Here is a 27,923-nt window from a genome sequence, read left to right on the forward strand (position 1 = left end):
TTTTCTCACAATAACTAAGATACAACAAGAGCCGATTAATTATAAGATTACTTTGATTTATAACAATATAGTAGGCTTATTTGTTGCTTGTCCTTATAACGTCGGACTAAAGTGATAAATATGTGTAGCTTCTTTCTTATTTTCACGTTGTCATCAATCTTAATATTGCGCAATTAAAAGAAATGAAAACAGTGAAGTATCGCCAATTAGTCATTTAGACCATCAATAGCAACTATGGTTTCAGGTAGTTAATTGCGTGTCTTCTGTAATGGAAATAGCATTTTATTGCAGCGATATCTTAAGTCCTTCCTAGCGACTTCATGATCTGGAGTATTTTCAATTGTCGCTTTTCAGCAGACGCTGTTTAATTAGCAGCAAATTCGGGGTTTACTAAAAGGTTAAACCAGCGTCAACCGTTCCGTGCACGTTCTGCAGACGGGCTTATTTTGCGCTTTAAGGCTCTCTGCAGGTGGACTTTGTATTAAAGGGGCGGGGGGTGGAGGTGGCATCCGCGTCTCAAGCTTGACAGAGACTGGTACGGTGAGGGGGAAAAATAAAAATAGCGGTGTATCTTTTAACATACAACCGCGAGAATTAGGCCGTGTGTGTATGCATGTGTGTGTTATTACCCAAAGATGAAATTATTCATAGGCGCGTAAAAACACCAAAATATAGCTACATTTAGAAATACTGCCAGAATCGTATTTATCCTACCGGTTTCCGGTGGCCATGGAAATTTATTAATAACTCATAATTATCACGATTGTACCACCATCATATTGCAATGTAGCAACTCATCTTCATTACACATTACACAATTTAATTGGAGCCAATTTATTGACATTTTTTGGGCTGTAGTAGCAACACAGTTCTATTCTATAAAAATGAATTCAGTCAACCAGGTGATTAATTCAGTAAACAAAAGTACAATTTGTATTTTATTGTGTTTTAACGTGGTCTTTTGGTGTATTCGCTTCCATTGCTGGCTCTATATTCATTAAAATGTATTATATTAAATTGTTAATTATAGGAATTAAATAAGAACACGACGTAATTTAGGCTAGATGTAGACTTGTCTTTGTTTCTGTTATCGTTAAATCATTGCACCACGTGTATGTGTGTCTGTATGTGTGTGTATACTGTACAGTGTATATGCTATAGGCAATTAGGTCACTGTTTTATCTAAATTGTCTCTGTTCATGTTGTGGGAGATTTGCTCATTTATTTTACTTATTTACTTCAGAATGTAGCCTATATTTGTGCATTAAACTAGTCGCTCCAGTTTCAAAGTATTATTTATTATTTTTTTCATATATATATTTCGTCGCTTTGAATGAATACTATTTCTGAATCGAGCCATAACCTATAGGCTACATGGCCGTTTATTGAGAAGCGAACACACAGCTAAAATATAAATAGGCATAGCAACATAGTGGCTTGAAATGAGATTAAAGAAACTATTTCATCGTTGCACAAGCTACTAAAAATAGTAGCCGACAATTGCAATTGTAACCACACAAATCTTATTAGTACGATGTCGCCAGTGAATAACAAACAAGCAACCAATTTTCGCTATTGTGGCTTTGTTAAAATGCACGATTTAACAGTGAGTAGTGTATATGCTAACCAGAAGTGGGTTTTCGATCCATAATTTCCTACAAGTTGGGTTCTATCAAGGTCAGAGGTTAGCATTTCTAACAAATCCTGGTTTCACTTCAAGCGCCGATACGTTTATATTAAGAATGCCCAATAGGGATATCGACCTCAACCCTCATGGGCCAATAAGAGCAGGAGCGACGGGAAAAATAATGGAGGTGGGCTGTACTTGGAGAGAACGAGAGATTGAGAGTTTGTCGGAGAGGAGGGGTGAAAAGTAGTTTAGAATCTCGCATCCCTAAATTAGAGATGTGCTTTCAATAACGGTTCTTCTTGCCTTTTCTCTTAGAATCACGAAGAGTTTGAGAGATAAATAACCAGTAAGAGGTACGAATTCGGTCAAAAAAGGTTACATCTCCGCGGTACGCGTGAAAATGAAAGTTGGATTCTCTCTGCGTTCTGGGGTGAGTTTATTGAAGAACGTGCTTTCACGTCTATCTGGAAACATAGCCTATAACTGGGGCTGCTATTTTGTGTTAATTGTATTTAAAGGACGATTTTTTTTTTGAACAAAATGCATTGGCAATTCTGAATAATAGCCACGTATTTAGCCAGCGTATTTAGGCAATCATTTTTATTTTGCCATTCACGTTTTACAATATATTACGCATTCTTAACTCTTATAGCCTACTGTATGCATACTGTAAACTATTATCAAACCCCGTCGTCTGTTTCTCATAATATTGCCATTAGGCTAATGCATGCAGTGCTGATGATTCAGCCTAGCAGCGTTCTTGTGCCATGCGTTGGTTGGAATGTCATGTTATAGCTGTGTTATTCTTTAAATGGCCTATCTACGAGACAAATACACATGTATGCGCCACCGTTTTTTTTGTCTTTTCCCCAGTTGGACCTGTTATTTGTGGCTTCCAATACCGCGACGGAGGATTGCAGCGCTGGCCAGTGAACTTTAAAGATGTCGGGCCTAACTCGTGATATAAAATAAAAGCAGGAATATGGCAACACCATACAATTTCTTTGAGAATGAACGCAGGATATGAAGTTTCATCATTGTCAACCTCGGTCTGGAAGTCACATCGGACCTATTTTGAACCGTGCTGGATTTAGTTTTAAAAGTTAAACTGCGACTGTGCCTCGACGTGAACCGCAGGTACAGCTGGGAGACGCACATACATTTTGTGGGAGCTTCTTTCCACGCATGAGACATAATAGGACGCACGGCATCGTCAAAATGAGCTAATGCAGAAATTACGTTCAACTTTTTATGCTGGACCTCTGATTGCGTTTTAACAGAGGAAGGAACACATAATTGCCTAAAACAAAAATAAACCAACAATGAAAGAAAAATCTAAGAATGCCGCCCGGACTAGACGGGAAAAAGAAAATAGTGAATTCTACGAACTGGCAAAATTGTTGCCCTTGCCCTCGGCCATCACATCCCAGCTTGACAAAGCTTCCATCATACGATTGACAACTAGCTACTTGAAAATGAGAATTGTCTTTCCTGAAGGTAAGCTTGCATCTATGCTATCAAGTTACAGATATTGCACATAATGTCAGCTTCTAGCAACAGTCAAAACTAAATATTGGTATTTAAATACCACTACCGCTATATTTAAAATAATACAAAGCATCAATATACTCATTTATAATAATACAAATTTAGGCAATTATTATTATTTAAGAAGTATTTTAGCAATTATTTACCATTAAAAGTAAATAAATTAGCAATTGATGTGGTTATTGTTGTTATTATTATTGTTTATTGCTAATAATTATTATTATTATTAAGATTATTATTATAATATTATTTTTATTGTTATTATTATGAGCTATTGTTGTTGTTGTTGTTGTTGTTGTTAGTAGTAGGCTAGTAGTAGCCTAGTGGAAGCAGCAGCGGTACGTTTATGTTTCGGTATTCTGTATATGTTGATGGCATTTCTCTGTGAGAATGGTGTATTCACTGGCATATTGTGATAGGCCCAAACCACTTGGTCAATTGTTCATTAGGGAACAATTTAACTGCGCCATTTGAGCTGTGTGAGAAAACAAAATATATTCGGAAATTGCTACATCCCTCTGATATGCACAATTGATTTGGTTGACATTTTTCAGTTTTTCATCAACAAAAAATGTCCCTACGGCATTTTCCTGGTTAGATATATGGATGATATATGAAATTGCATTTCATATTTTCATTTTCAGCTTTCCAAGCAGGAAAGCAGGAAATTAATAAAGGATCATTTGCGTTGCCTATTTACGTTTATCTATCTTTTAAAAAGTAGCTGACATATTAGGCTTTATCTTCTTCGCACTTTGCTGCCATTTCACCATTGTTTTGATTAAGTAGGCGATTGCTGTTAGTACGTTGTTTTTCTCAGATAAAATTGTTTTAGTAAATGAGCCCCTCAAATCCTTTGTGAAGCATGTACGTACATACGGGAAAGGATTTGCACAGACACACGCTTTTATATCTGTGAATACACCGAAAGGAATGTAGCTATGTATGCAAGTAGTGCCTTTTCCGAGCCCGTCCAACCGTGATGCTCCGGGAAGACTATTAGCCGTCATTTGCCACCTTCTCTCCAGTCTCAATGGGCTACTTTTCTGCGTGACTGCAAGGGAGCCTCGCCAATTAGCGCGGCCCGTGTGCCACACTGTCCGATCAGTCGGAGCATATGGAGCTTCCTTGTAAACCATAGAGGAGGCTTGATGGAGGAAGAATAGATGCTCGGAGTAGGCGGTGAACGAAGAAAGACGGAGAGAGAGCGAGAAAAATCTAATACACAGGGGGTAACATGATAATTACAGGGAATGATTATTTGCCCAGTCAGCCAGGCATTCTTGTCGCTTTACACACACGCGCGCGCACACACAGACAGACTTATGTGTTTTTGTTTGTGCGCGTATAGGCCTATACTATATATACGCATATACATGAAAGGCATATATATTTAACATTTTTGGATTACATATGGCTTGGGGACCTACCTGCTCTAAAACAAGTTAATTATATATTTTTTACTTGTTTTATAATTTGTTTTAAGTGCAAGTGTGGGGGGGGGGGGGGGGATAAGTGCATCAGAACAAAGTAGTGGATTGAAAATAAATGATTGCATAATATAATTTCAGTTGGCTAAATACCCATGCACATAGGCCTATACTCGTATCTACTGCTTGTGTGAGGCAGTTTATGCGTTTTCCCACGTTTGCCTGTGCTGTGTTGTTTTCTTTGCAGATACCCCAGTGTGATCGAGTATTAAGTTCCATTGTTTATTTTCTCCTGCAGTAGTTGGTCTTCGTTTTGGGCCGCATCTCACCTCATTCCACGCCTTGGAGAGTTTTGACATACACTGACAATATGCCAGAATGGCAAACAAAACTTCGCATACATAGATAATTAGATATTAGCACACATTTTATCGTACGTATTTTATATTGTGTTATATTGCTATAGCCTACTGTTTTATCTAGAGAATAAATAGCCTTAGATTTGTCGGAACAGTGCCGAATACACGATAGGGTACTTCATTTTAGCTACAGAAACAAAAGATTGGGAAATGAAAAAAATCAGTTGACTTTAAAGAGGGTTATAGCAATTCTTTATAAATTGGTGTGTATGCCGTAAATCATGTCAGCTGGTAGAGGCGCCTATAGCTAAGCCCGGACAGTAGGCCTACTTTTTCGAACGCTGTCATTGGCCTACACGTAAGCTTCGTCTCTACACAGGTAAATCGGTACTCAGTAATTCAACATACCCTCAGTCACTGCAGAAAACATTGATGTGGTGAAATAAATAAATCATTGAAGATACCATCTTGTTCTGTGTGGAGATGGTCTCCGAATTCATGCTTTAAGAGTCCCATTAGAACGCTGTTTTCAGAGGCTTGCTATTGAGTACCGTGCGGTCTCTTCATTAAATCATTCCTGTTGTTTTAGCCTCCGTCCATTTAGCATGTCAGACACGCTGGGCGATTAAGGCCGAATGTCCAATGTTTTACAATGCGTATGGCAAATAAAATCTTATTTATATTTTTACTAAGAAATTTTGATTTGGGTAATTGTACCGTTTTTTTTTTTTTGATTGTCACGTTTTAAATGTATGATGCCCTGTATGGATCGCCTATTAAAATTTGAAGTCCCCCCTACTACTACCCCCTCCCCCCTCCCCCCCTCCCATCAGCTGTGTAATTCTAAATTACAATGCATAATTATATGCATGCATGAATTACAGGTAACTTTGTTTAAACAAAGATACCAACGACCACGCTTGAAAATATTGTACTTAGCCTACAATCAACATGTATATAGGACTATGTATATATAAATAAATAAATAAATAAACATGTAGACTGGATAATTTTTGGAATCGTTACTGTTCTGGTGTTATTGTGTTAGAACGACAAGATAATAGCAATAGTCTATTTACTGTACAGTTTATGGCAACCCATTGTTTATATTTCATGTATTTCATTTAGGCCTATACATTTACTCAAGTATGCATAGACCTATACATTTGCGAAGAAAAAACCCCCCCCCCCCCCCCCCCACATCTGTTTTAAACCTGTACTAACTATGGATCTTGTGAACGTGCTAACAATTTTGGGTAATTGGTTGATTTTAAATAACTGGGAACCTTTCCAGGTTTAATGTTAAAAGATGGGTGTCATTCTTCTATCCTGTAAGCAATTGAAAGATTCCTTCGGGGGATAAGAGAGAACGAATTACACTTTTTCTTTGTTCAACAACCTCTTTTGTTTGAAAGCCCACTTCGTTCGGTTTACACCTCATTCAAGCTCGAGGTGTATCTATAGATAGTTTTCCTAATCTTATAAGCTTCGAGGCAGTTGTAATTTTGTGATTATTTAAGAGGACTGATGTCGAGGCGTCCATTTCCCCCTGCGGTAGGTCAAGTGCGAAAACTCTGAACTCAGATAGAGCTCTCACACAGATTAACACGGAACAGACGGGCCGACCTGCCACCACGCTACGTAGCTTATACGACGTAATGGTCTGCGTCAATTAAACCATTTGACTGAGAAAATGCCTGTAGAATCATATTTGAATTGTCACTATACTCTTCGCTTTTAGATTTTAATCTGGAATAGACACAACGATTTTGTTTTTAAAATATCTTAACCTAATGAAGTGGTTTCAAGTAGACACGTGCAGATATATAGCAAAATCCGCCAAATCTTTGTTTGTTGTGGCCTATTGTTGTTGCCTTTTTCCTTCTGAGAAACAAAGAGACCAAATAAGATTGCGTCGTTCTGGATATAGTCTACGGGTTGGAAAAGGCAGATTTATAATATACCCCTTGAGGATTTTGTAAGGTAGCGTCCATTCATTTATTTAATGGGCCTGTGCTTTGTCATTACGGATCACATATAGGCCTACATATACATATCTGGGCTCTCATTTCAACAAACGGAAACGTGTTCATTGCAAGTCTGTTCTGTGAAGTCCTTCACTTTTTATTAGTAGGCCTATATTACTTCACGATGGCTGCCACGCTACATCTTCTGTTCTGAAGAGGCTGCCTATTTGAGTTCTGGTTAAGGAATAATTTGGTTGTTTCTGTTATGTAAACGTAAAGTGCATATTTGGTTAATATTAAAATGGGGAATTGGGTTGACTCTGATCTTTGCTCAGTGTATGTTTGTTTTCGTACGATTTGCATTTCAATTGGGATTGAACAGGCTTCCTGAGGAAAGCAACTCTTATTTGCTTTATCGAGTTTTGTTAGTTCCTTCGGGTGTGTTATATACAGAAACGATTTACATTTTCAATGTCTGACTAGCTTGTTTACTTTGATTTCAAGACATTTCATGAAGCTTTAAACCCCGTCCCAGCGTTTCGAGTCTATATTATTCTATTATTATTATTATTATTATTATTATTATTATTATTATTATTATGATTATTATTAGCCTATTATTATGATTATTATTAGCCTATTACTAGGCTATTATTACCGCTGGCTTAGTAATAGGCCTACTTTCGTTTATAAACTAAATGCATGGGACTATAAGCAATACGCATATACAACATACAATAATGTTTTTACAGTTGTGCAATAACATTTTTTTCACAAAAATTGTTTCTGTTTCCAGGTCTTGGAGAATCGTGGGGTCACGTGAGCCGAACCAGCTCACTGGATAATGTGGGTCGCGAGCTGGGTTCCCACTTACTTCAGGTGAATGCGAGGAGTGCATGCTCTTTTTGAAAAAAATATTAGTATTATTATTAGCCTAATGACATAAAATAAATATGGCTAATATAAGCAAAATATAAGCATTATATGTTTGTCATTCTAACTGGCCCACACTTTCTTTTACATGGTATACTTTACCAGGTTGTAATTTGTCATGTAATGTTCCCGTTTGAAATATATATATTTAAATTATTTTAGTCTTCTATTAATTCCTATTGCGGTTATTATAGTTATTTTAGGCTATTTATCGTCTTTTGGTTATTTTTAGTAGGTATTCAAGGTCACTATTACAAGTATTTGTTCTCGTAAATATTCGTTTTACAAAAATATTTCGTTCGTAATTATTCCTCTATTTTCATCGTCTATTGTGCTTTGCATTTAACAATGTCATTAGCTTTCAGCCCAGATTTCAGAAAATTGTACTACCTATGTGTTCTTGTAATTGCCTATGGTCCCTCGCTCAAACTTTCCGTCGCTGATGTGCTATATGGTACAGGATAATACAAACATAATAATTGTCTGTTATTTTAAGAAATAGTTCCATATTCGTACAAAGCCTGACGCAGTTGATTGATATCATGATATTAGCGCTTAGGCTACTGGACTGCAGCTGCGAACACACGTCGAAACTGTTAAGAGGCTCGTACTCTGTGGACCCGTGCGTTATTTTTGCATGTGTAAGCATTTCTGAAATTTGAGGTAGGCTGCGCCACGTAAAACGGATATGCAGGATTTGAATCCCCCTTGGATCAATGTGCAATACCTGTGGCTTTGAATGAGCCAGACAACATCGTGCGCTTCCGAATTTGCGGTCTCTGTAATACCCTTATGCTTTTGAATTAGACTTCTTATTAATAAAACGGTTGTATATATGTTCCCACCTCATTAAATACAGAACGTAAACATACAACACTTATTCTAATTGACAATATAATAATATGATGTATTTAAATGCATAGTATTTTAATAGGCTATATATACGTAGGCCTGCATTTAGTATATTTGTGTTATATTAAATACAAAACAGTGCCATCGTAGAACATATTTCACCACCCCCTTCCCAATACATATCCTCATGTTTTGATGATGTATACACATCGAAGTAAATGCTGATGTTTAACAGGCATAAATAAATGACAGCTAAATATTTCAGATGAACAGAGCTGTCACGTTTCAACACATTTCATTCATTTGTTATATGTTTTTGTTTGTTTTTCAGACATTAGACGGGTTTATTTTTGTGGTGGCTCCCGATGGAAAAATTATGTACATCTCAGAGACTGCCTCGGTTCATTTGGGTCTGTCACAGGTAGGACACGCGCCTCCGTAAGAGCTTTTCGATTCGAACCACCGATTTTCTGTACGTGCTTTTGTGCAATTTGACATGCAATTTTATATGACGTGTGTATGTGTGTGCGTGTGTGTGTTTTCTATGCCTAACAGAATGAACAGAGGCCACTGTACCTTGTGTACAATGGTTTTGCACAATATATTATCTGAGGCGAATGACAAATTTGTGTTTTAACAGGTAGAGCTTACTGGAAATAGCATTTATGAATACATTCATCCCGCCGACCATGACGAAATGACGGCGGTGCTTACAGCACACCAACCGTATCATTCTCACTTTGTGCAAGGTATGTAAATTGTAATCGTATGTAAGTGTATGATAATTTACAATATTCCCATAAAATACTTTTTTTGCGAAAAATTTGAAATTAATTTGCATTATTTCCCTCTTTTTAGAGTATGAAATGGAGAGGTCGTTTTTCTTGAGAATGAAATGTGTTCTGGCGAAAAGAAATGCCGGCTTGACTTGCGGTGGATACAAGGTAAATTAACCAATGGAAATAGCTCTTGTCTTTTTTATTTAATTGAAATGGTTTTAGTACCCTATATTATGAGTCAACTCGCTCAAAACGCAATATCCTGTATTTAACACACAATATGGACTGGACCAAATAGTATGATCGATAAATCTGCATAATATTTTTATCAGTGATATTATACTTCCATAAATAGCCTAATAAATACAAGTTAATATCAGACCCTGAGATCCTTTTATCATGAACACCAGTATTAATTTCTTTTTAAGTTTCCCTAATTAAGTACAAGCTCATATCAAAATGGCTCAGAGTTAGTGGCTGCGCATTTATGTAGGCTATGTGTTAATTAACTGATTTAAACTCCCCGCCACGTCACCCAGGTGATCCATTGCAGCGGCTACCTGAAGATCCGTCAATACAGCCTGGATATGTCCCCCTTTGACGGGTGTTACCAGAATGTGGGGCTGGTGGCTGTGGGTCACTCTCTGCCCCCAAGTGCCGTCACAGAGATTAAACTGCACAGTAACATGTTCATGTTCCGAGCCAGTCTGGATATGAAGCTCATCTTCTTGGATTCCAGGTAATTCTTAATTTCTTAATTTCTTAATTTCTTTGTATATGTATGTATGTATGTATGTATGTATTATTATTATTATTATTATTATTATTATTATTATTATTATTATTATTATTATTATTATTGTTGTTATTAAGTACAATATTAAATAAAAACATTGTATGATATTAAGATATAGATGACCCTCAGCATGGAAGTCATTGTTATGTATTACTTTGGCAGCAGATAAATGTAATACTGACAGCTGTATATTCCTGGAATGTACTAAAATTATTTTGTTATTTGTGGAAAATTAAGCCAGTTGTTTTGGTGTATGTGCAAATTAAATTAATGTCATGCTGTAGTCTTTGCTGTATGCAAATCATTTCATCATTTTCCTGCCTTGTTCTGTATTTCTGACTGTGTTTACACAGTTTCATAGACAATAGACAAATTTATTAATAACCAATCCATATGAGCAAAACAGTGATCAATTTCAGTTAGATGACAGTCACGTTACTTGAAGTAAAATGTTGAGACATGCTTGAATGTTTTTTGTGTGGCAAGATCTGACAGATCCAAAGGTTAATCAGGATCTGGCTAACCAGTCGGTAAAGATTGTAACTTATGGACTGTAAGTTAAATGTTATAACCAGTGAAGTTTTAGAACTGATTAGCCAGTTTGGCAATGTTCCTTCAAAATCTTTTTGGTAACCAAAAAAGAATGCATGAATGAAAGTTCAGCTTAGTATTTAAAATGGAAATTGACAAAAAAATTACTTTACTACAATTTACTGGCCAATGGTGTTTCAACAGCATATTTTTCTGTAATTATTGTACTGCATATGTAATTTGTATTCCAGTATGGGAAAATATTGTAATGTTTTGCTAATATGACTAGATTGGCCGGTTAATGACAGGTGGCAATTTTATGTTGGCGAGCAGCATTCAAAGGAAAACTGGAATTTTTCATTTGCATAATGTAGGAATTTGGTCCTTTGTGAAGTAAAACTTGTAGTCCGATATTCAGGTTAATGAATGAGGAAATGTATTCTTCCCTACACATAAAATTAACGTTCAAAGCATTTGACCAAAGATGGCAGAAAATCCAATATAGCAAAAGTTTAAGCAGAAAAAGTGTTCAACATGAGGAGATTCACATGATGGAAGTTGCAGGGATTTGTAGGCCCTTGCAGGGATTTTCTCCTATCAAGGATAAAGTCTGTAGAAAATTAAATAATACAAGTTATTTTAGCACCAGAATGAGTCCAGCTCAATTTGGCTGCATGGACTACATCAGAAACCTGTGGATTATTTTGTTTGTTGTGATTATCTGAAATGTATAAATATTTATTTTCCCAAAGTATGGAATTAACTGAAAAATAATTTTAAACAAAAAACAATTGGGTGCCGATGCGTGATGACATGTTTAAAAGAGCAAGGCAAACACTAGCAGACGCCCTCACCCAAGGCATCAAACAGCACAGATAACACAGTTTTCACATATTATCCACTGTACTGCCATATACATTGCTAAAGCCATTCCACTTATGTCCATTACATTAATTTACAGTAATATTTGCAAAGTGGAGCAATTTACACAGCGTCAATACATGCTGTCTATTTATCCATTTCTATAAGTGTGTGTTTCACTGTGGCGCTTCCGGTTAAGTAGGCCTGCTAAACTCAAGGGTGCATCGGCGATGGTCCCTCTGGAGTTTGAACCTAAAACCCTGTGGTTGACCACCGTTCTCGCTGCTTTGCTCCTGTCAGGGTGGCGGAGCTGACCGGGTACGAGCCCCAGGACCTGATCGAGAAGACCCTCTACCACCACGTCCACAGCTGTGACACCTTCCACCTGCGCTGCGCGCACCACTTGTGTGAGTTAGGTTTGTCCTGCCCTCTTATCCACGTTTTCAGATTTCAGTCAGGCACTCAATATGGCCGCCTATATTAGGGTCTGTCTCACAGTTTCTGGCACACTAAATGAATAAATAAACAAATGGATTGAGTGAAATAATTCATTATTTATTAAGAATTAATTAATTGCATTGATATGAAAATGATGTGGGAGTAGGTTGCTCAAAAATATAAAATATAAATGGGCATATGCAAATGAAGAGCGCAACTGTTGTTTTTACTTAATACTGGTTGTTTGCTTCATGTTTGTGGGTATATGTAAATTTTATTCAATGTTATTGGAACCAATTTAATATCCCCTACAACAGTCTGTTCAATGAGCGTTAGTAGAAGACATCATTTTTTTCAGCCATCGACATAAGGCTTTCATCAGGCTCAAAATATGGCTATAATTTTTTTTATGTCTTTATTGCACACCACTTTCAAATGTGATTGTGGCATTTAATTGAATCCAGAATGTATTTGATGATGTACTGTAGATGAGGTGAGGAATAGAATTGTTTCCCATTTGAAAAGTTTTAAATCTCACTTTTGTCTGACATTTTTTTGTTAGTTCTTGTATAGAATGCGTGAAGTATGGTTAAATACAGTACCGTGCAAAAGTCATAGGCGTAGACATGAACTAAAAAGTGTTTATTTCGAGTTAATAAAAATAAAAATGTGCTATAAAGAGGAGTGAACCGTTAAAATCTAAAGCAGTATTTATTTTGTCCAACCTTTGCCTTTAAAGCTACATACATTCTTTTTGGGACACTGCCCTGCAGTTTTAGGACAAAATCTGCTGGTCGGTTATTCCAAACATTGCAGACTTTGAAAACTGCAGACTTTAGCTGTCTCGCTTGCTTCTGGCTCTCCAGGTAATTCCAGATAGCCTCGATCAAGTTTTTTTTAATCTGAAAACTGATCTATTACTTATTTTGTTAATTTGTTTAACAAAATAAAAATTTTAACTTTTTTTTTGTTGCAATTATAGTAATCTACTGACAAACTGATGCAAAAAAACAAAAAACAAAAAGCATCTAAAACCAAATTTTATATATTTCAAATCTGGGCTTTTGCATAGTACTGTATATTGCGCATTTGATCTCTGTAAAGAAGATAAAAGGACACACAATGATTCTGAGATGGCGGATTGACCCAAGTCTCCACCGATGTGTAGTATTTTATTTGGGTGATACGTGGCAGCCATTTTGTGCCAGAATTCTCACCACATCAGCTGTGGGTGGAAGGATTAATCACGCACAGTGTGATTTATTAAGCACTTCAGTATGTTTTCAGAAAAAAAAAACATCTTCACCACGGCTGAGGTTTACAGTGATTCACCCCAAGAGGAGGAAAAACTGCTTTTTGCAGTTAACTGTATGATTATGGAAGTATATTAAATTGTAATTAGCAGTATTACACAACATAAATTAGTTTAATAATCTCAGCAGAGCAGTGCTTTTGTGAAGTCCCTAACTAAATTAATGTGCCTTTTTAAATTATTTAGTGGTACAATGAAAATTATTGCTCTCATCCAGATATACTGGGTGAATTTAATTATCAGTCTTACATAGTGCATAAAAAGTGGTCTGAGATGAACATAATGTAGACTGGTCAAAAAAATTATAAGGCCTTCTTAATCAGATTTCTTGCCATCAGGGTTTGGTTCTAAAGGTTAGAAATCAAACCGTGTTCCCAGCATGTCATTGGAGAATTAAAAGGAGGAAGAAATCGCTCAGGAAAATGTCAATCATTTGCTTTGCTTTCAATGGATATCTTATCACACACACACACATACACACGCACACACACACACACACACACACACACACACACACACAGTAAACCTTTCACAAAAGACATCCATCCATACACAAGCAGCTTTATGCACTCAAAAACATTGCAGCATGGACATTGCAACAACTGCAGCTCATTTTCCTGATGTCTAAACTTTGAAATCAAACACAGTACAAATGGTAGCAATGATACATCCATGTAAGCTCCTTTAGGAATGATTCACCATTACAAATGAGACACCTTTAGAAATGATTATGAAGGTAACCACAGTTCAAAGAATCCAGAATCCATTTTAGACTGAAAAACCTCTCTTCTCTCTCTCCCTCTCTCTCTCATTCTCTCTCTCTCTCTCTCTCTCTCTCAATATAAAAAAGAACAATAATAACAAAAACAGCAAAAATTACAACAATAATAACAATATTAAATGAGTAAATATGTATATGTTTATGTTTATCTCTCACTCCTTACAGTGTTAGTGAAGGGGCAGGTCACCACCAAATACTACAGGTTCCTGGCGAAGCAAGGAGGGTGGGTGTGGGTACAGAGCTACGCCACCATCGTGCACAACAGCCGGTCCTCACGACCCCACTGCATCGTCAGCGTCAACTACGTCCTCACGTGAGTCCCGTTTGCTTGGTAAATGCCTGCGTAGTGCAATGCCTGGCCTGTTTCTCCCAACCCTTTCCTGTGAAGAACACTCATTATGTGGTTCAGCTCTCTTACACAAAAGGTGTAGGGCGCACAATAAGTATCGCACTGTAAATGTAGAATACACACACGCACACACACATACTCGCAGTGAGCAATTTATTAGGTAGACCTGTACACCAGCTTGTTAATGAAAATATTTAATCAGCCAAACATGCAGCAGCAACTAAATGCATAAGAGCATGCAGACGTGGTCAAGAGGTTCAGCTGTTGTTCAGACTAAATTTCAGAATGGGGAAGAAATTTGATCTAAGTGACTTTGACCGTGGAATGATTGGTGGTGCCAGACAGGGTGATTTGAGCATGTCAGAAACTGCTGATCTTCTGTGATTTTCATGCACAGCAGTACATTCCAGCTGACTGGAAGGTCACAGTAACGCAGATAACCACACAACAGTGGTATGCAGAAGAGCATCTTTGAACACACAATGTGTCAAACCTCTAAGTGGATAGTGTACAGTAGCAGAAGCATAAGTCTAAAAAAATAAGTCTTATAATTACCTTAAAAAAGTGCTCACTGAGTGTATACACTGAGCGAGAGCGATAGAGAGCGTGAGAGAGATATCTGATGGCAGCACAGGCCTGCTTCTGTCTCAGGGTTAATTACCATCAGGGGCCCCACCAGGGGTCTTGGGTCTCATGAAAAGATCCCTCATTGGGCCCCACCACCCCAGGCCACCCCATCCCTGCACAATTACAGCACCATTTTTTGAGGGCCCCTGTCAGTCAGGGCCCTTGGAATAATCCCCCCCCCAACCCATATGGCGCCACTGATTACCCGCACTGGTGTCTCTGGGTCCGGGGCCTGATTGAGTATGAAGGCAGTCACAGGTGCAGCTGGAGTGGTCACATCTGCGTTGCAGTCCTCCCAGCTCTCGGGCCGTCCCCCGTCATGAGTAACGCAGGGCACGCTTTCTTCTTCTGCACTTTCAGCCGCCGCTTTCTGAACTTACTTCCTTTTGAAGTTCACTCATTTTGGTGGCAATTACAAACGCGATTGTGTATGCATGCCGTTGCTTGCTTTGTAGTTAAGTCATTAGGAAAGGTTAATTGAGGTGGCAGGTTTTTTTCCTACCTTATATTGCATTGATTTGCATAATGTAAGTTAAAGTGCCATTGTGGTTTAGATTTTCCATGTACAGTAAAGATAAGCTGGTAAAATAAATATTAATTTACTTAGTATAAAATATCCTGTTTCACACAAAACCTCAGTTGATATAAATGAGTTGTGTTAAACACTTTATGAAAAGTTCATTTTAAAATGTAATTAGTTCATACTATTTTTATTGATGAATCATTACATAGTGAAACAATATTAATTTATCTTGAAAACTGTCAAGTGTTATTTAAAGGTAAGCATTTAAATGTATCTGTTATACAGAGTTATATCTGTCTATACAGGCATCTACTGTGACCCTTTTCAATCAAAATGAGTGATTTACAGTATTATAATAATAATAATAATAATAATTATTATTATTATTATAATTATTATTTAGTGTTAGTGTTGTTTTGTTGTTGTTATTAACATTTGTAGTAGTGCTAATAATTATGAAAGTAAAGATTCCATAGTTTGTGTTTTTATGGTCAGAACTAGAATGTGTGGAACAGACCCGTTTTCTTTCTGTTGGGTCTGGGTGTCTCTACATATTGTTCTCAGTGAGGCAGTCACATGAGGCACGGGTCAGATTAGGATCAGTACCTCCCAGCAGACGTGTCTTTAACAACAGCCTATGCTGTACGCGTTAATTCCTGTGGCCCTTAAGAAAATAACGTTTATCCAGAAATTCCGGCCAGTCCTGAGCAGACCGCAAATGTTTTTATCAGCTGCAAGTCCCTGTTCCACTGGCTTATCTTTCCCCCAACCTCCCAATGTCAGCGGAGAACCTGTGAATGAAACTATATATTATTACATTTATCTGAAGCCATTCATACTGTTCACCCATATTTTACTTTCTCCAACCGAAACTTGATTATGCGAAATTTTTAATCCATTTTTGTGCACGTATACAAATATGTACTTATACATGAATAAAATATCAGAAAACGAAACACTTCCCTAATTAATAACCTCTTATGGATACTGCACTTTTGCTGTGAGTTGCACATTGTGTGGGATGTATTCTGGCAATATTGTTATGGGTTATGTACGATTCCAACAACACACCAAGAAGTGCTATAAAACACTTCATTAAACAGCCTACGTTCTCTGGGTGAAATTAGCCTGCGGCCATTTAAGCTGCACAGACTGGAAATCCAGCAGAACAACATGTCCCTATCATCCCACAAAAACCTTTTCACACAAAAATGTGTTTATGACCTTTAATTGAGTAATAAAGACGATGTGAAATGTGATGGCTGCCAGCCTTTTGGCCATTATCTTCTCTCATAATGGCTTGTTGAATTGTTTTATGGCCTGGTGTATCATTTATATTATCGTCTGAGAGGCATATGCATCTGTTATTTGCATATGAGTGACAGGCATCATAACCTCGGGATTCTGCCCACCCTACCTGAACACACGTGAGTGAGACAGTTAGACCAGGGTTCCTAACCTGGTTTCTGTGCAGGACTCATCAACATGAAAAGTTTATATTGCTTTTCAAGAAAAGTTCATGTTTTTTATATTTCAAAATTGCCTATTTTTGATCGTGTCTGGTTTATATATCCTTTGTAACATTTTGTTAAATATCTATGCTGTATTGGAGGGCCGCAGCTTACATGTCTGTTAATGTAATAAATGTGGTTGCTGGCGAAAGTTGTGTTGGACGAGGCTAATTCTTTTTAGTGAACTTCAGATGAAACTTTTTGGAGACCCCTCTGCTGGAATACCTGAGTGTCAGGGATTTTACTCTGTTTTACCCTGTTTTTAAGATTTCATTCCCAACAGTATTTCACCTCAAATACCCCCATCACAAGATGCTTAATATCTTGAACTTCATTTCTATGTTTGTATCACTTAAAATAAAACACTATCTGCTGGTGAATAAAAATAGCAGGGGCCTGCTCTTGTCAGAATGAATGGTTTGCTCTGTGCTACACATTATGGTATCAAGGTATTTATTAATTGCCATGTTGCAATGATTTCTAAACTTCACGCATTCCATAAGTGTCGCTTTGTAATATTGAAATATTGAAATGGTGTGCTCCAGGCTGTTGTTGTATTGCTCAACATCTAGCAGCCACCTGATAAAGTAGTTTGCTTTTCATATGGTTTATTTAAGAATGTGTGGAAGAAGAAGAAACAGTGGAGCCCTGTCTATAACTGTCGCACCACTTCACTCCTCACAAATATGTGATGAAAATCAAACATGAATTGGACTCGGAATAGATTGATATGTCTGGCTGGCATTATTATGGCCTTTATCACCATGGTTTCATGGAGCAGGAGTTCAGGTCTGTGTACACAGTCATTGTTGGACAGATATCTTACCAAGCTGTTGCATCATGCTTCCATTATTTCTGTCTTTATCTTCCAGATGCTTATCTGAGCTAACAACTGTGTGTAAAAACAGAATAAAAACACTTTCATGCACTAAAGAAAGTTATGTATTCAAAGTTTTTGTTTTTGTGTGTATTGTAGTATTGTAGGAGACAGGTATGTCTGGGCCTTTTTTTTTTTTTTTTTGGGTGCAGCTCAAAGCATCTGTATTTCTCTAAAATAGCCTTATCAGGGGTTCTCTATTTCAGAGTTGATTCATTGAGGGGGAAAGAAATCTATACTGCACTTTACTGGAAATCAATTCCTATCTAGCGGTTATGCTGCATTGGGGATTGCCTTGTGGGGTTTGACTTAGCCAGACATAGCCCTTAATCTCACTGTGTATTTGAACTGACTGCTTCCCCTCTGGTGTGTATTTATAAAAGCCTTGTACAATCCTCCGTCAGCAACAAACACTTCCAAACCAAACTCCTCAACAAGCAACGTGGCTCTTCGGTATTTGTAGGACTCATTGGCTACAAATAAGCAACTGGGTCGTAATTGCTATGCAAATGTTTATAGCTACTGTATTTACAGAGTAAAAACACTGATATACACAAGATCCATAACAAATTTGAATGTTTTTTATTTTTTTAAACTAACTGCTAAAGTAATCTACCATATGTAATTGCAGTAATAAGCTTGGTGCAAATGCTTTATTTGAGTCACATGAAATGATCTTAGCATGATCTTAGCATGAGCATAGTGTTGGTGTGTGATACTAATTTTAAGCTTTCTGTTCAAAGATTATGAGTAATTAGGGACAGTAAAGACTTATGGATGGCTTGCTTGATTGATAGACAATTTCTTTTGCTTGCTTAATTAATTGAAATGAAACTGTGACAATGTATTGTTAGAAAGTAGTAGTCAACTTGGCATTTCTTTGGTACTGGTTTTATACACTCAGTGAGCACTTTATTTGTTTTTATTAGACTTATTTTTTAGACTTCTTGGTCTTCTGCTGCTGTAGCCTATCCACTTAGAGGATTGACGGGTCGTGTGTTCACAGATGCTCTTCTGCATACCACTGATGTAATGTGTGGTTATTTGCGCTACTGTCACCTTCCTGTCAGCTATGACCAGTCTGACCATTCTCCTCTGACCTCTCTCATTACAATGTGTTTTTACCTGCAGAACTACTGCTCACTGGATACTTTTTGTTTTTCACACCATTCTCTGCAAACTCTAAAGACTGTGCGTGAAAATCATAGGAGATCAGCAGTTTCTGAGATACTCAAACCACTCTGTCTTGCACCAACAATTATTCCACGGCCAAAGTAACTTAGATCAAATTTCTTCCCCATTCTGACATTTCATCTGAGTACGTCTCTCTTTTATGCATTTAGTTGCTGCCACATGATTGGCTGATTAAATATTTGCATTAACAAGCAGGTGTACATGTCTACCTAATTAATTGCTCTTTGAGTGTGAATAGAATCAGTGGCCATGTTTTTATGTTTAGATGTTCAGAATGTTTAGATCATTCATATTTATGTGTAACCACCGGGACTGTAATAAGTATATGAAAAGACAATAAAGTCATAAAACAATGCTAAATTAGCTTTGCTGACTTACGCATCCGTGATATTGTTCAAGTCATTATAATGATCAAATATCCATGTTGTAATACCTGGTATATTGTAATTGTTGCTCTAATACCTGGCAGTGAAGAAACACCCTAGTAATGTCATCTAATGGCATGTTGGGCCACAACCAATTTGATGATATTTGCTATCACCCCAGGTTGAAATACGTCTCCAGGTGGATGTTTTTCCTTGATCATAATCCATGATCATCACCATGATCCTGGAGTATGCACTTCCTTTACATGATGATGTGTTTTCCCTGCTGACATTACTTCATGCTCATGAAACATCACTAAAGCTGTTCCCAAATATGCCCCAACAATCACCCCTCATTCAGTCACTGGGACCACCACCCTCAGCCATGATATTCCTAATTATGGGCATCCAGGCCATTGTAGAATGTATATCCATGACCCTAAGATCCTGGGATGCAATTTGCTTTTTTAAGAGATACAGCTGTTTAGCTCTGCTTTTATATATACAATGAGCTCCATAATGTTTGGGACAAGACATTTTCTTCTCTGTATTCCACTATTTTAGATTGAATGGTAAATGGTTTGCATTTATACAGCACCTTTATCCAGGATGGTCTCATCATGTACAAATTGCAGCAATTTTTAGACATCCCCTCCCCTATTTAAGGGCACCATAATGTTTGGGACAAATCGCTTTATACTTGTTTCTGATTAGACATTAGACATGTTCTGTTGCTTCCTTAGTGCAGGTATAAGAGAGCTTTTAGTTTCTAGTCTAGACTCTAGGCTTTTGATTGCCTTTGGAGACTGTTATTGGCATTTGTCAACATGAGGACCAGAGTTGTGCCAATGAAAGTCAAGGAAGACATTGTGAGGCTAAGAAAAAAAGTCAGAGACATTGGCCAAACCTTAGACTTGCCAAAATCAACTGTCTGAAACATCATTAAGAATAAAGAGAGCTCAGTAACCACAAAGGGCCTGGGAGGCCAAAGAAGACCTCTACAGTTGATGACTGAACTTCACAAACAGAACTACAGAGCAAGATGCAAACCACTAGTTTCCTGCAAAACAGGATCATCAGGTTTTAGTTTGCTAAGAAGTACCTAAAAGAGCTGTGAAACATGCTGTTGGGGGTGTTATTCTTTTGGCATGTATGGATGCCACAGATACTAGCTCACTTGTCTTTGTTTATGCTAACTGCAGTGACAGAATTAATTTTGAAGTCTACAGAAGCATATTATCTTGCTCAAGACAGTGGATCCAAACATACTCCTGTGGCACTGAAGGAGGCTTTCAAAGCCGAAAACTGGAAAATTCTTGACTGGCCCTGTCATTCACCCATTCTGAATCCAATTGAACATGCGTCTCAAATGCAGTAACTTGCCCCCAAAATCTTCATCAGAAAAGATGCTCAGCACCTGGTGATGTCTGTGGCTTGCATACTTTAATAACAGGACAAAGTACAACACATGGCTGCTTTCATTTACATTACATTAATACGTCCAAAACATTGTGGTGGCCAGAATTTCAGGGCTATGCAGAAAATGTGCTGCAATTTCAACGTGGTGAAACCAAAGTGTACAAAAATACCCTTAATAAAAACTGAGAGTGTGTCACATGTTAATTGATTACATATGTATATAATGAGACCTAAATTTAGAAATGCTTACTATTGCTACATAGTTAGTAAGCAGCCAGTAGTCACTGTTGGATAATGGTGTTTAAAGTTTTTTTTTTGAGATCTGGATGCTCAGCCATATGTTGGTAATTTTAGGGGGCCCTTAATTTGGATTTTGGGAACTGCTGCTTTAAATGGTGCTTCTCACTGTGGTGTGTGTTTTTGTGTGTGTGTGTGTGTGTGTGTGTGTGTGTGCATGTTTGCGTGTGTGGTGTGTGTGTGTTCTGAAGAGGGGGGTGAGGACTCAGTAGTACTGCTTGGAGAGGTTGGATAGAGGTGGTGTAGATTCAGGTGACTGATCCATGGTTGACCTGCTACAGGCCTTGGTTGCAGTGTGATGATGTTTGTACAGTAACTGAGATTTCAGCAAATTATTAACTCCCCCTGTGAGATAATGCAGTTCCCCATCCCCCCAGTTTTACTCTATCTCTCCATCTTTCTCTTTCTCTGTCTCACACACATTCTAGAGAAAAACAAGGAAATGCTTGCACTCTCTACGTTGATTATGTTTTATACATTTTATTATCAGTTAAATTTCTTTTGCTCTGACATTCATGCTAAATTTGAAACAAACAAATAAACACACATCAAGAAGCAAATGTTACGGTTTGTCAATTTCCCAAGAGTGGCCTGATGAAATAGTTCTTCTCAATTTACAAGAAAACTTGTCAAGAGTGTGCGAGTGACAGCTAGCTATCCTTTCAAAGCTAAAATGAGGTGCGAATTTAATGAAGCCCATTGCCTTGTCCCCATACACATTCCTTTAAGGGTGACTTGATAATATGCAAGGTTATCTTTTCTCTCTCCCTCTCCTCTTATTGGCTGAAATATGTTCTTTGTAAACACAGTGAAACCTCCTATGCTCGGTGGGTGGGTTTGTGGCAGTCAGGCCCGCTTTATGGGTGGTGTATAAGAGTGTAAGAAGGACCTAATATCTATTTATGTGTGGGTTATTGCTATACATTTTGGGCACCACTGGTCTAAATCTCTGTTACAGTGAATCTGTATGTGATCGAAAGCAGACCTGAGCTCTAAATGGTACAGAGTTAAACTGTACCATTTCTAAAATGGTACAAATTTTCATTTTCATTTTCATTTAAAAAAAGGAAAAGGGCCCTGTGCAAAAGTTTGGGAACCCTTTTGCATTATTCTTTGTCGCTTTTTGAAAAGATGATTACTAAGGCCCAGACCCAGGTGATTTACTTGTGTTGTGTGGCAGCTGGGGGCACAGGAAATTTTGTGCGAGTGGAAGGCAGAATGGATTCCACCAAATATCAAGAAATTATAGAGGCTAAAGGTCAGACCAGACATTGAGGTTGAAGAGAGGTTGGGTATTTCGGCAAGACAATGATCCAAAACATACCTCAAAATAGACCATGAAGTACCTCCAGGAACTACAGATGAAGGCTTTGGAATGGCCACCACAGTCCCTAGACTTGAATATTATTGAAAATATGTGGAGAGATTTCAAACATGCTGTACATGCAAGGACGCCGAAGAATAGAGGTGTTTTGCCAGGAATAATGGGGAAAAATTCCAAAAACGAGAATTGAAAGACTCTTAGCTGGCTACAAGCTGTTTACAAGCTGTTATAATTGCCTGAGGAGGAGTTACAAAGTACTAACTGACAGGGTTCCCAAAGTTTTTATTATTTGGAAACTGTAAACATTTTTAAACCAAAAGTAATCTTGCCTTAAAATGTGAAGAAATGTATCATATTTGACGTTGTACCATTTAGAGGTCAGGTTTCCTTCTGTTCACTTAGATATTAATGGTAAAATGATTTTTGTCTTTTTTCCACACTACTGTATATTATAAGCACAACAACACCTTTTGAGTGGACACCTGTACATGACTATATTTGTGTTTCTGTGAATGGTCCCATGGTGTTCTTTGTTTTGGAAGTGATATATTTCATATTCCATTGCTTACTGTTCTTTACTGTATGTCCACTATTTAAGATACAAATGGTTTATATTATTATTATTATAGTAAATGTTATGAAATATTATTCTGATCAATAGAATAACAGTACATTGTTTGTGTGTGTGTACAGGGACACTGAGTATAAGGGGCTGCAGTTATCCCTGGACCAGGTGACCTCCAGCAAGCCAACATTCCCCTACAGCAGCACTGTCACCAGCATCGCCGACAGCAGGAAGGGGAGTAAATCACGCGTGGCGCGCTCTAAAGCCAAGGCTCGCCTCTCCCCCTACCCACAGGTGAGCTCCTGTGGTGGGCCCTGCTTCTCCATTCTACACTGTTCAGAGGTATAACGTCCAAGGTTCAGAAAGTTTTAAGACCTGCCGTGTGTTTCTTCTGCCCATGAACTCAGCCAACTGATTTCACTCATTAGTTCTGCCTCCTGGCTGAAGAATTGTGCTAATGAGCAAATCCAGGTGATTGGAACAAAATCCCGGGGAAGAGTTTACTTTACTGAACCTGGATTTTACTTTTTTAACTCTGGTACTGTGGGCCTTTTTCTAGATCTTTGTTGGTTCTAGCATTGAGAAAGATAAAGGACTACACGCACCCAAAAGGGTTTGAGAATTTGTAGAAACACAAAGCTGAATTGTTAGAATTGTGAGGGGCAGGCTTTGGGGTCCTCTACAGAAGATGCGCTCTTGTTTTCTGAAGTCAAAAGCACACATGATGGGCTGAAAGGCTGCAGGGACGCTGTGGATGATTGGCCACAGTGTCAGTGTCACCCAGGCAAGACAGCTGGAATGGCCCCATCTCATACACACTAGCGATTCCTGTGTTCAGTTGAGCACCTGCAACAAACACAGTATGGTGTAAAACATTATCAGCAATGGTCAGAGATGGGCAAAGAGGGATATTGCTGCTTCTGATTTTTATACCAATTTTTGGCCTTCATTACTGAATTAGCCATTGAATGTTTATACCAACTGACATTTTAGCTACATTTATTGATAAGTGCATGATGGACTGTTATTGTGTGTACTCTAGTGATCTACTCTAATCTATAACTGAACCAGTGTTGGTGTACGAAGTCAAATAGCTCATTTAGCCAGGGTAATCAGTGGAAACAACGACATGCATACATACCGACCCTCTAGGACCAGAATTTCCCACCCTTGGTGATGCAGGTGATCCATGGCGGCCATTTTGCTCTGCTCACTGCACACGAGCAGTGAATGTAACCCCCCTCGCACTTGTTCCCACAGTACCCCGGCTTCCACGCCGAGCGCTCCGAGTCGGACCAGGACAGCCCGTGGGGCGGGAGCCCGCTGACGGACTCTGCCTCTCCACAGCTGCTGGACCACAGAGAGGGTGGGGAGGCGTCGTGTGCGTACCGGCAGTACCCGGACCCCGCCTCTCTGTGCTATGGCCTGCCCCTGTCCGAGGAGCGCCACGCGCACTCTCAGGCCTGCGACCGCGGCCGCTGCGACGCCGGCCGCTACTTCCTGGGCACACCCCAGCCCGGCCGCGACGGCTGGTGGGGAGCGGCCCGCGCCGTGCTCCCGGTGCCCAAATCCTCGCCCGAGAACGGAGAGGCCTACGAGGGGGGCATGCCTCACATCGCCTCCATCCACAGCTTACACGGTGAGTTCCAGAAACATTACATAACATCACATTATTGCCATTTGGCAGACACTCTTATCCAGAGGGACGTACTACAAAGTTCATAATCATAATCAGTTCCAAGTGCTAGGAATGACCACAGAAGAATTTAGCCGGGTAGATTAATCTGATGAGACAAACAAAAGTAGCGATAAAACCGTCTTAGCAAACGTAACGCTAGCCGTAATAAAACAAGTATACACAAGTGCAAGAATTACAATAAACAGCTTTCATTGCCAATTCGAGATTATGGGGAGGTAGGGAGGGGTTGGGAGAGGTGCAGCCTGAAGAGGTGAGTCTTCAGTCTGCGTATGAAGGTGGTCAGAGTCTGTCCACGGGAAGTTCATTCCACCACCGTGAGGCCTAAACACCATTTAGGCCCACCCATACTGAAAAAAACAAAAAATAAGTCCGTTTCCGTAGCCATTTTAGTCTTATATTTAAATCTAATACTTCAAATCTAATTTCTATTACTTTTTTGCTACAAACTACAAATATATTGCCAATGAGGTGTGACAGTTTGACAAATTTCAAGATTTGCCAATGGGGGAAAAAAATGTTCACTTGTCAAGCAAACAGTAACTTGAAACAAGCTAATATTTTTAATACTTAATAAGATTTTTAGTCTCATAACAAGACAGCCTTTTTTGCAGATTGTACACCCCCAGAACACAGAACATCTACAGCACCCCTCTTCTGATTGCTCCTACGTGAATTGATTAAAATATTGGGTAAAATATTTAACTAATTACTTAAAATACTAAACAAACACATATATAGGGGTTGACATAAGTTTGCATGCACAGCAAAAATATAAAAATGTGTGACACTTTTATGTTTTTTTTTCCGCTATGTATCTACCTTTTCGGCACGCTTTTCGTTGTGACATAAAATTGTCACGCATTTTTATCTTTTTTACCATGCCTGCTTGCCTAGCACTTATGTCAGCCCCCCAGTAATAAATTAAATAAATTAAATTAAATAAAATACATTTTTAATGTGTGATTTGAAGACTGTTTTGCTTGACTAATGCTAATATACCTGCTGTTACTAAAAGTCAATGCATTTAGATTGCATTGTGGAATCTGGTCAGTAGGTTTGAAGTCCCCAGTAAGCAGAGAGACGGTCTTATGCACAGATGCTTTGAATGCTCGCACTGTACGACCCCTGACCTCTCCCCCCTGACCCCCCGCAGTGAGAGGCCACTGGGACGAGGACAGCGTGGTGAGCTCTCCTGACGGCGGGTCGGCCAGCGACTCCGGCGACCGTTACCGGGGCGACCACTTCCGCGGGAGCCCCCAGGAGCCCAGCAAGATGGAGACGCTGATCCGGGCCACGCAGCAGATGATCAAGGAGGAGGAGAGCCTCCTGCAGCTGCGCAAGGGCCCTGCCGAGCCGTTGGGGCCTGCCAACGGCCTCTCCAAGGGCCCCGGCCCCTGCTTCGCTGCCGACTTCCCCCAGGGGGCGCTGCAGGGCGTGGTGTGCCGGGGGCCGGGCGTGGCCCTGGCCTGCGAGCACCTCCAGAACCGCGACGGCAAGATGATCAGTCCCCACGGCAACGAGCACGAGGGCAGCCCCGCCCCGCTCTCGCGCATCAGCAGCCCCGTCTCCGAGCGGCTGCCCAAGGCCAAGGACTACCTGCAGGGGGAGCTGTCCCCCCAACAGCCCCGGGGCACCCACTGCGCCCCCTCCCCCACCTTCTACTCTCCGCACCACCGGCAGTACCTGGACAAGCACGCGGCCTACTCGCTCACGGGCTACGCGCTGGAACACCTGTACGACGCGGAGAGCCTGAGGGGCTACTCGCTGGGCTGCCCCAGCACGCACTACGACGTGACCTCTCACCTCCGAATGCAGCCGGACCCGACCGGGGGGCACAAGGGGACGTCCGTCATCATCACCAACGGGAGCTGACGCTCGTGAGGCAAAGGGAAGCACGCAAACACGTCCCCCCGCCGCCCCTCCTCCACCACACGAAGGACACCAGAAACTAAACACAAAACACTGTTCTAGATTTGTTCCTTTTTTCTATGGTCTTTTTTCACATGCCCCTCGGCATCGTGGGTAATCAGGTCTTTGGTCCTGCACTAGAACGATTCAGGAAAACAGGAATGGAATAGAAGCGTGGCTTTGTCATTAGTCAGAGAGAGAGAGAGAGAGAGAGATAGAGAGAGAGAGGGAGAGAGGGAAAGGATATGTTTTAAAATGCACTTTCACAGCATTCTGGATGTCTTTCAGCGTGTCTCGTTAACCTTTAGCGATCTTTTTTTAAAAGCTGGGCCGAGTTATAGATAAACCCGCAGTCTGACTATTTTCTGCACCGTCGCACACGCACGCAGTGGGAGAGAACGAATTCAGGCCGGCACCGAGATCTGTTCCAACTGGAGCACAACAGCAGGAGATAAAAGAAGACTGGATTCGGTCAGCTCTGTTTTTTTTCTTTCTTTTTTTTCCGCTGTTTTTTTTTTTCACAGGGCAATAGAGAATATGCAATTTTATTGTATTCACAGTTTTAGACCTCTAAAAACAACACGGCAGAAGAGAAACAGGCGCAAGCTCTTTTTTTTGAAAATGTTGAGGAGAACAGGACTCTAACCCCGACCTGCTTTCCCCTGATTGGACTGTCACAGTGTGGCCGTGTCGCCATCTTTGGAGTACAGTGTTTCTGTTCACCAGGCTCATGCCTCTGTTTGAGAAATGTTCACGGTTTTCAGTTTGCTTCACGCAGTCAGTTGTAGCCTTAAGGGATGTAAGAATGTAGATACAATTTGTACTTTTTACCCCCCAGTTTCTCGACCCTTACATCTAAATGTTGGAGACTGTGTGGTTTGACTGCCTGTGGCTCCCTCACTGTATAAAGTGGCTATTCTCTAGATTTATTTATGATGTAAATACGCCTGGGAAAAAATGACTTTTGAGGTACAGGTGCAAAAATGTATTTATTATGTGAATGATAATGTTTTCTTTTGGTTTTGAAATATAGTTGCAATCAAACAAA

The 27,923-nt window shown here is 39.4% G+C and overlaps 1 protein-coding gene across 2 annotated transcripts; it reads left to right on the top strand.

Moving 5' to 3' along the window:
* The first annotated feature begins 2,758 nt into the window (after nt 1–2,758).
* Nucleotides 2,759–27,923, top strand: sim1a (SIM bHLH transcription factor 1a). Of its 2 annotated transcripts, none has more exons than XM_061258337.1 (11): nt 2,759–3,127; nt 7,731–7,813; nt 9,051–9,140; nt 9,360–9,468; nt 9,578–9,663; nt 10,038–10,237; nt 11,987–12,093; nt 14,383–14,530; nt 23,397–23,562; nt 24,529–24,911; nt 26,125–27,923. In XM_061258337.1, the coding sequence occupies exons 1-11, from the start codon at nt 2,953–2,955 to the stop codon at nt 26,837–26,839; spliced, it is 2,262 nt and encodes a 753-aa protein (XP_061114321.1). In that variant the 5' UTR covers nt 2,759–2,952; the 3' UTR covers nt 26,840–27,923. The 2 variants fall into 2 exon arrangements, with proteins under 2 accessions (XP_061114321.1, XP_061114330.1); XM_061258346.1 differs by having other exon boundaries at nt 24,529–24,907; nt 26,121–27,923.

This window comes from Conger conger, chromosome 1 (genome assembly GCF_963514075.1).
Source record: "Conger conger chromosome 1, fConCon1.1, whole genome shotgun sequence".
In the NCBI taxonomy this organism is placed as follows: Eukaryota; Metazoa; Chordata; class Actinopteri; order Anguilliformes; family Congridae; genus Conger; species Conger conger.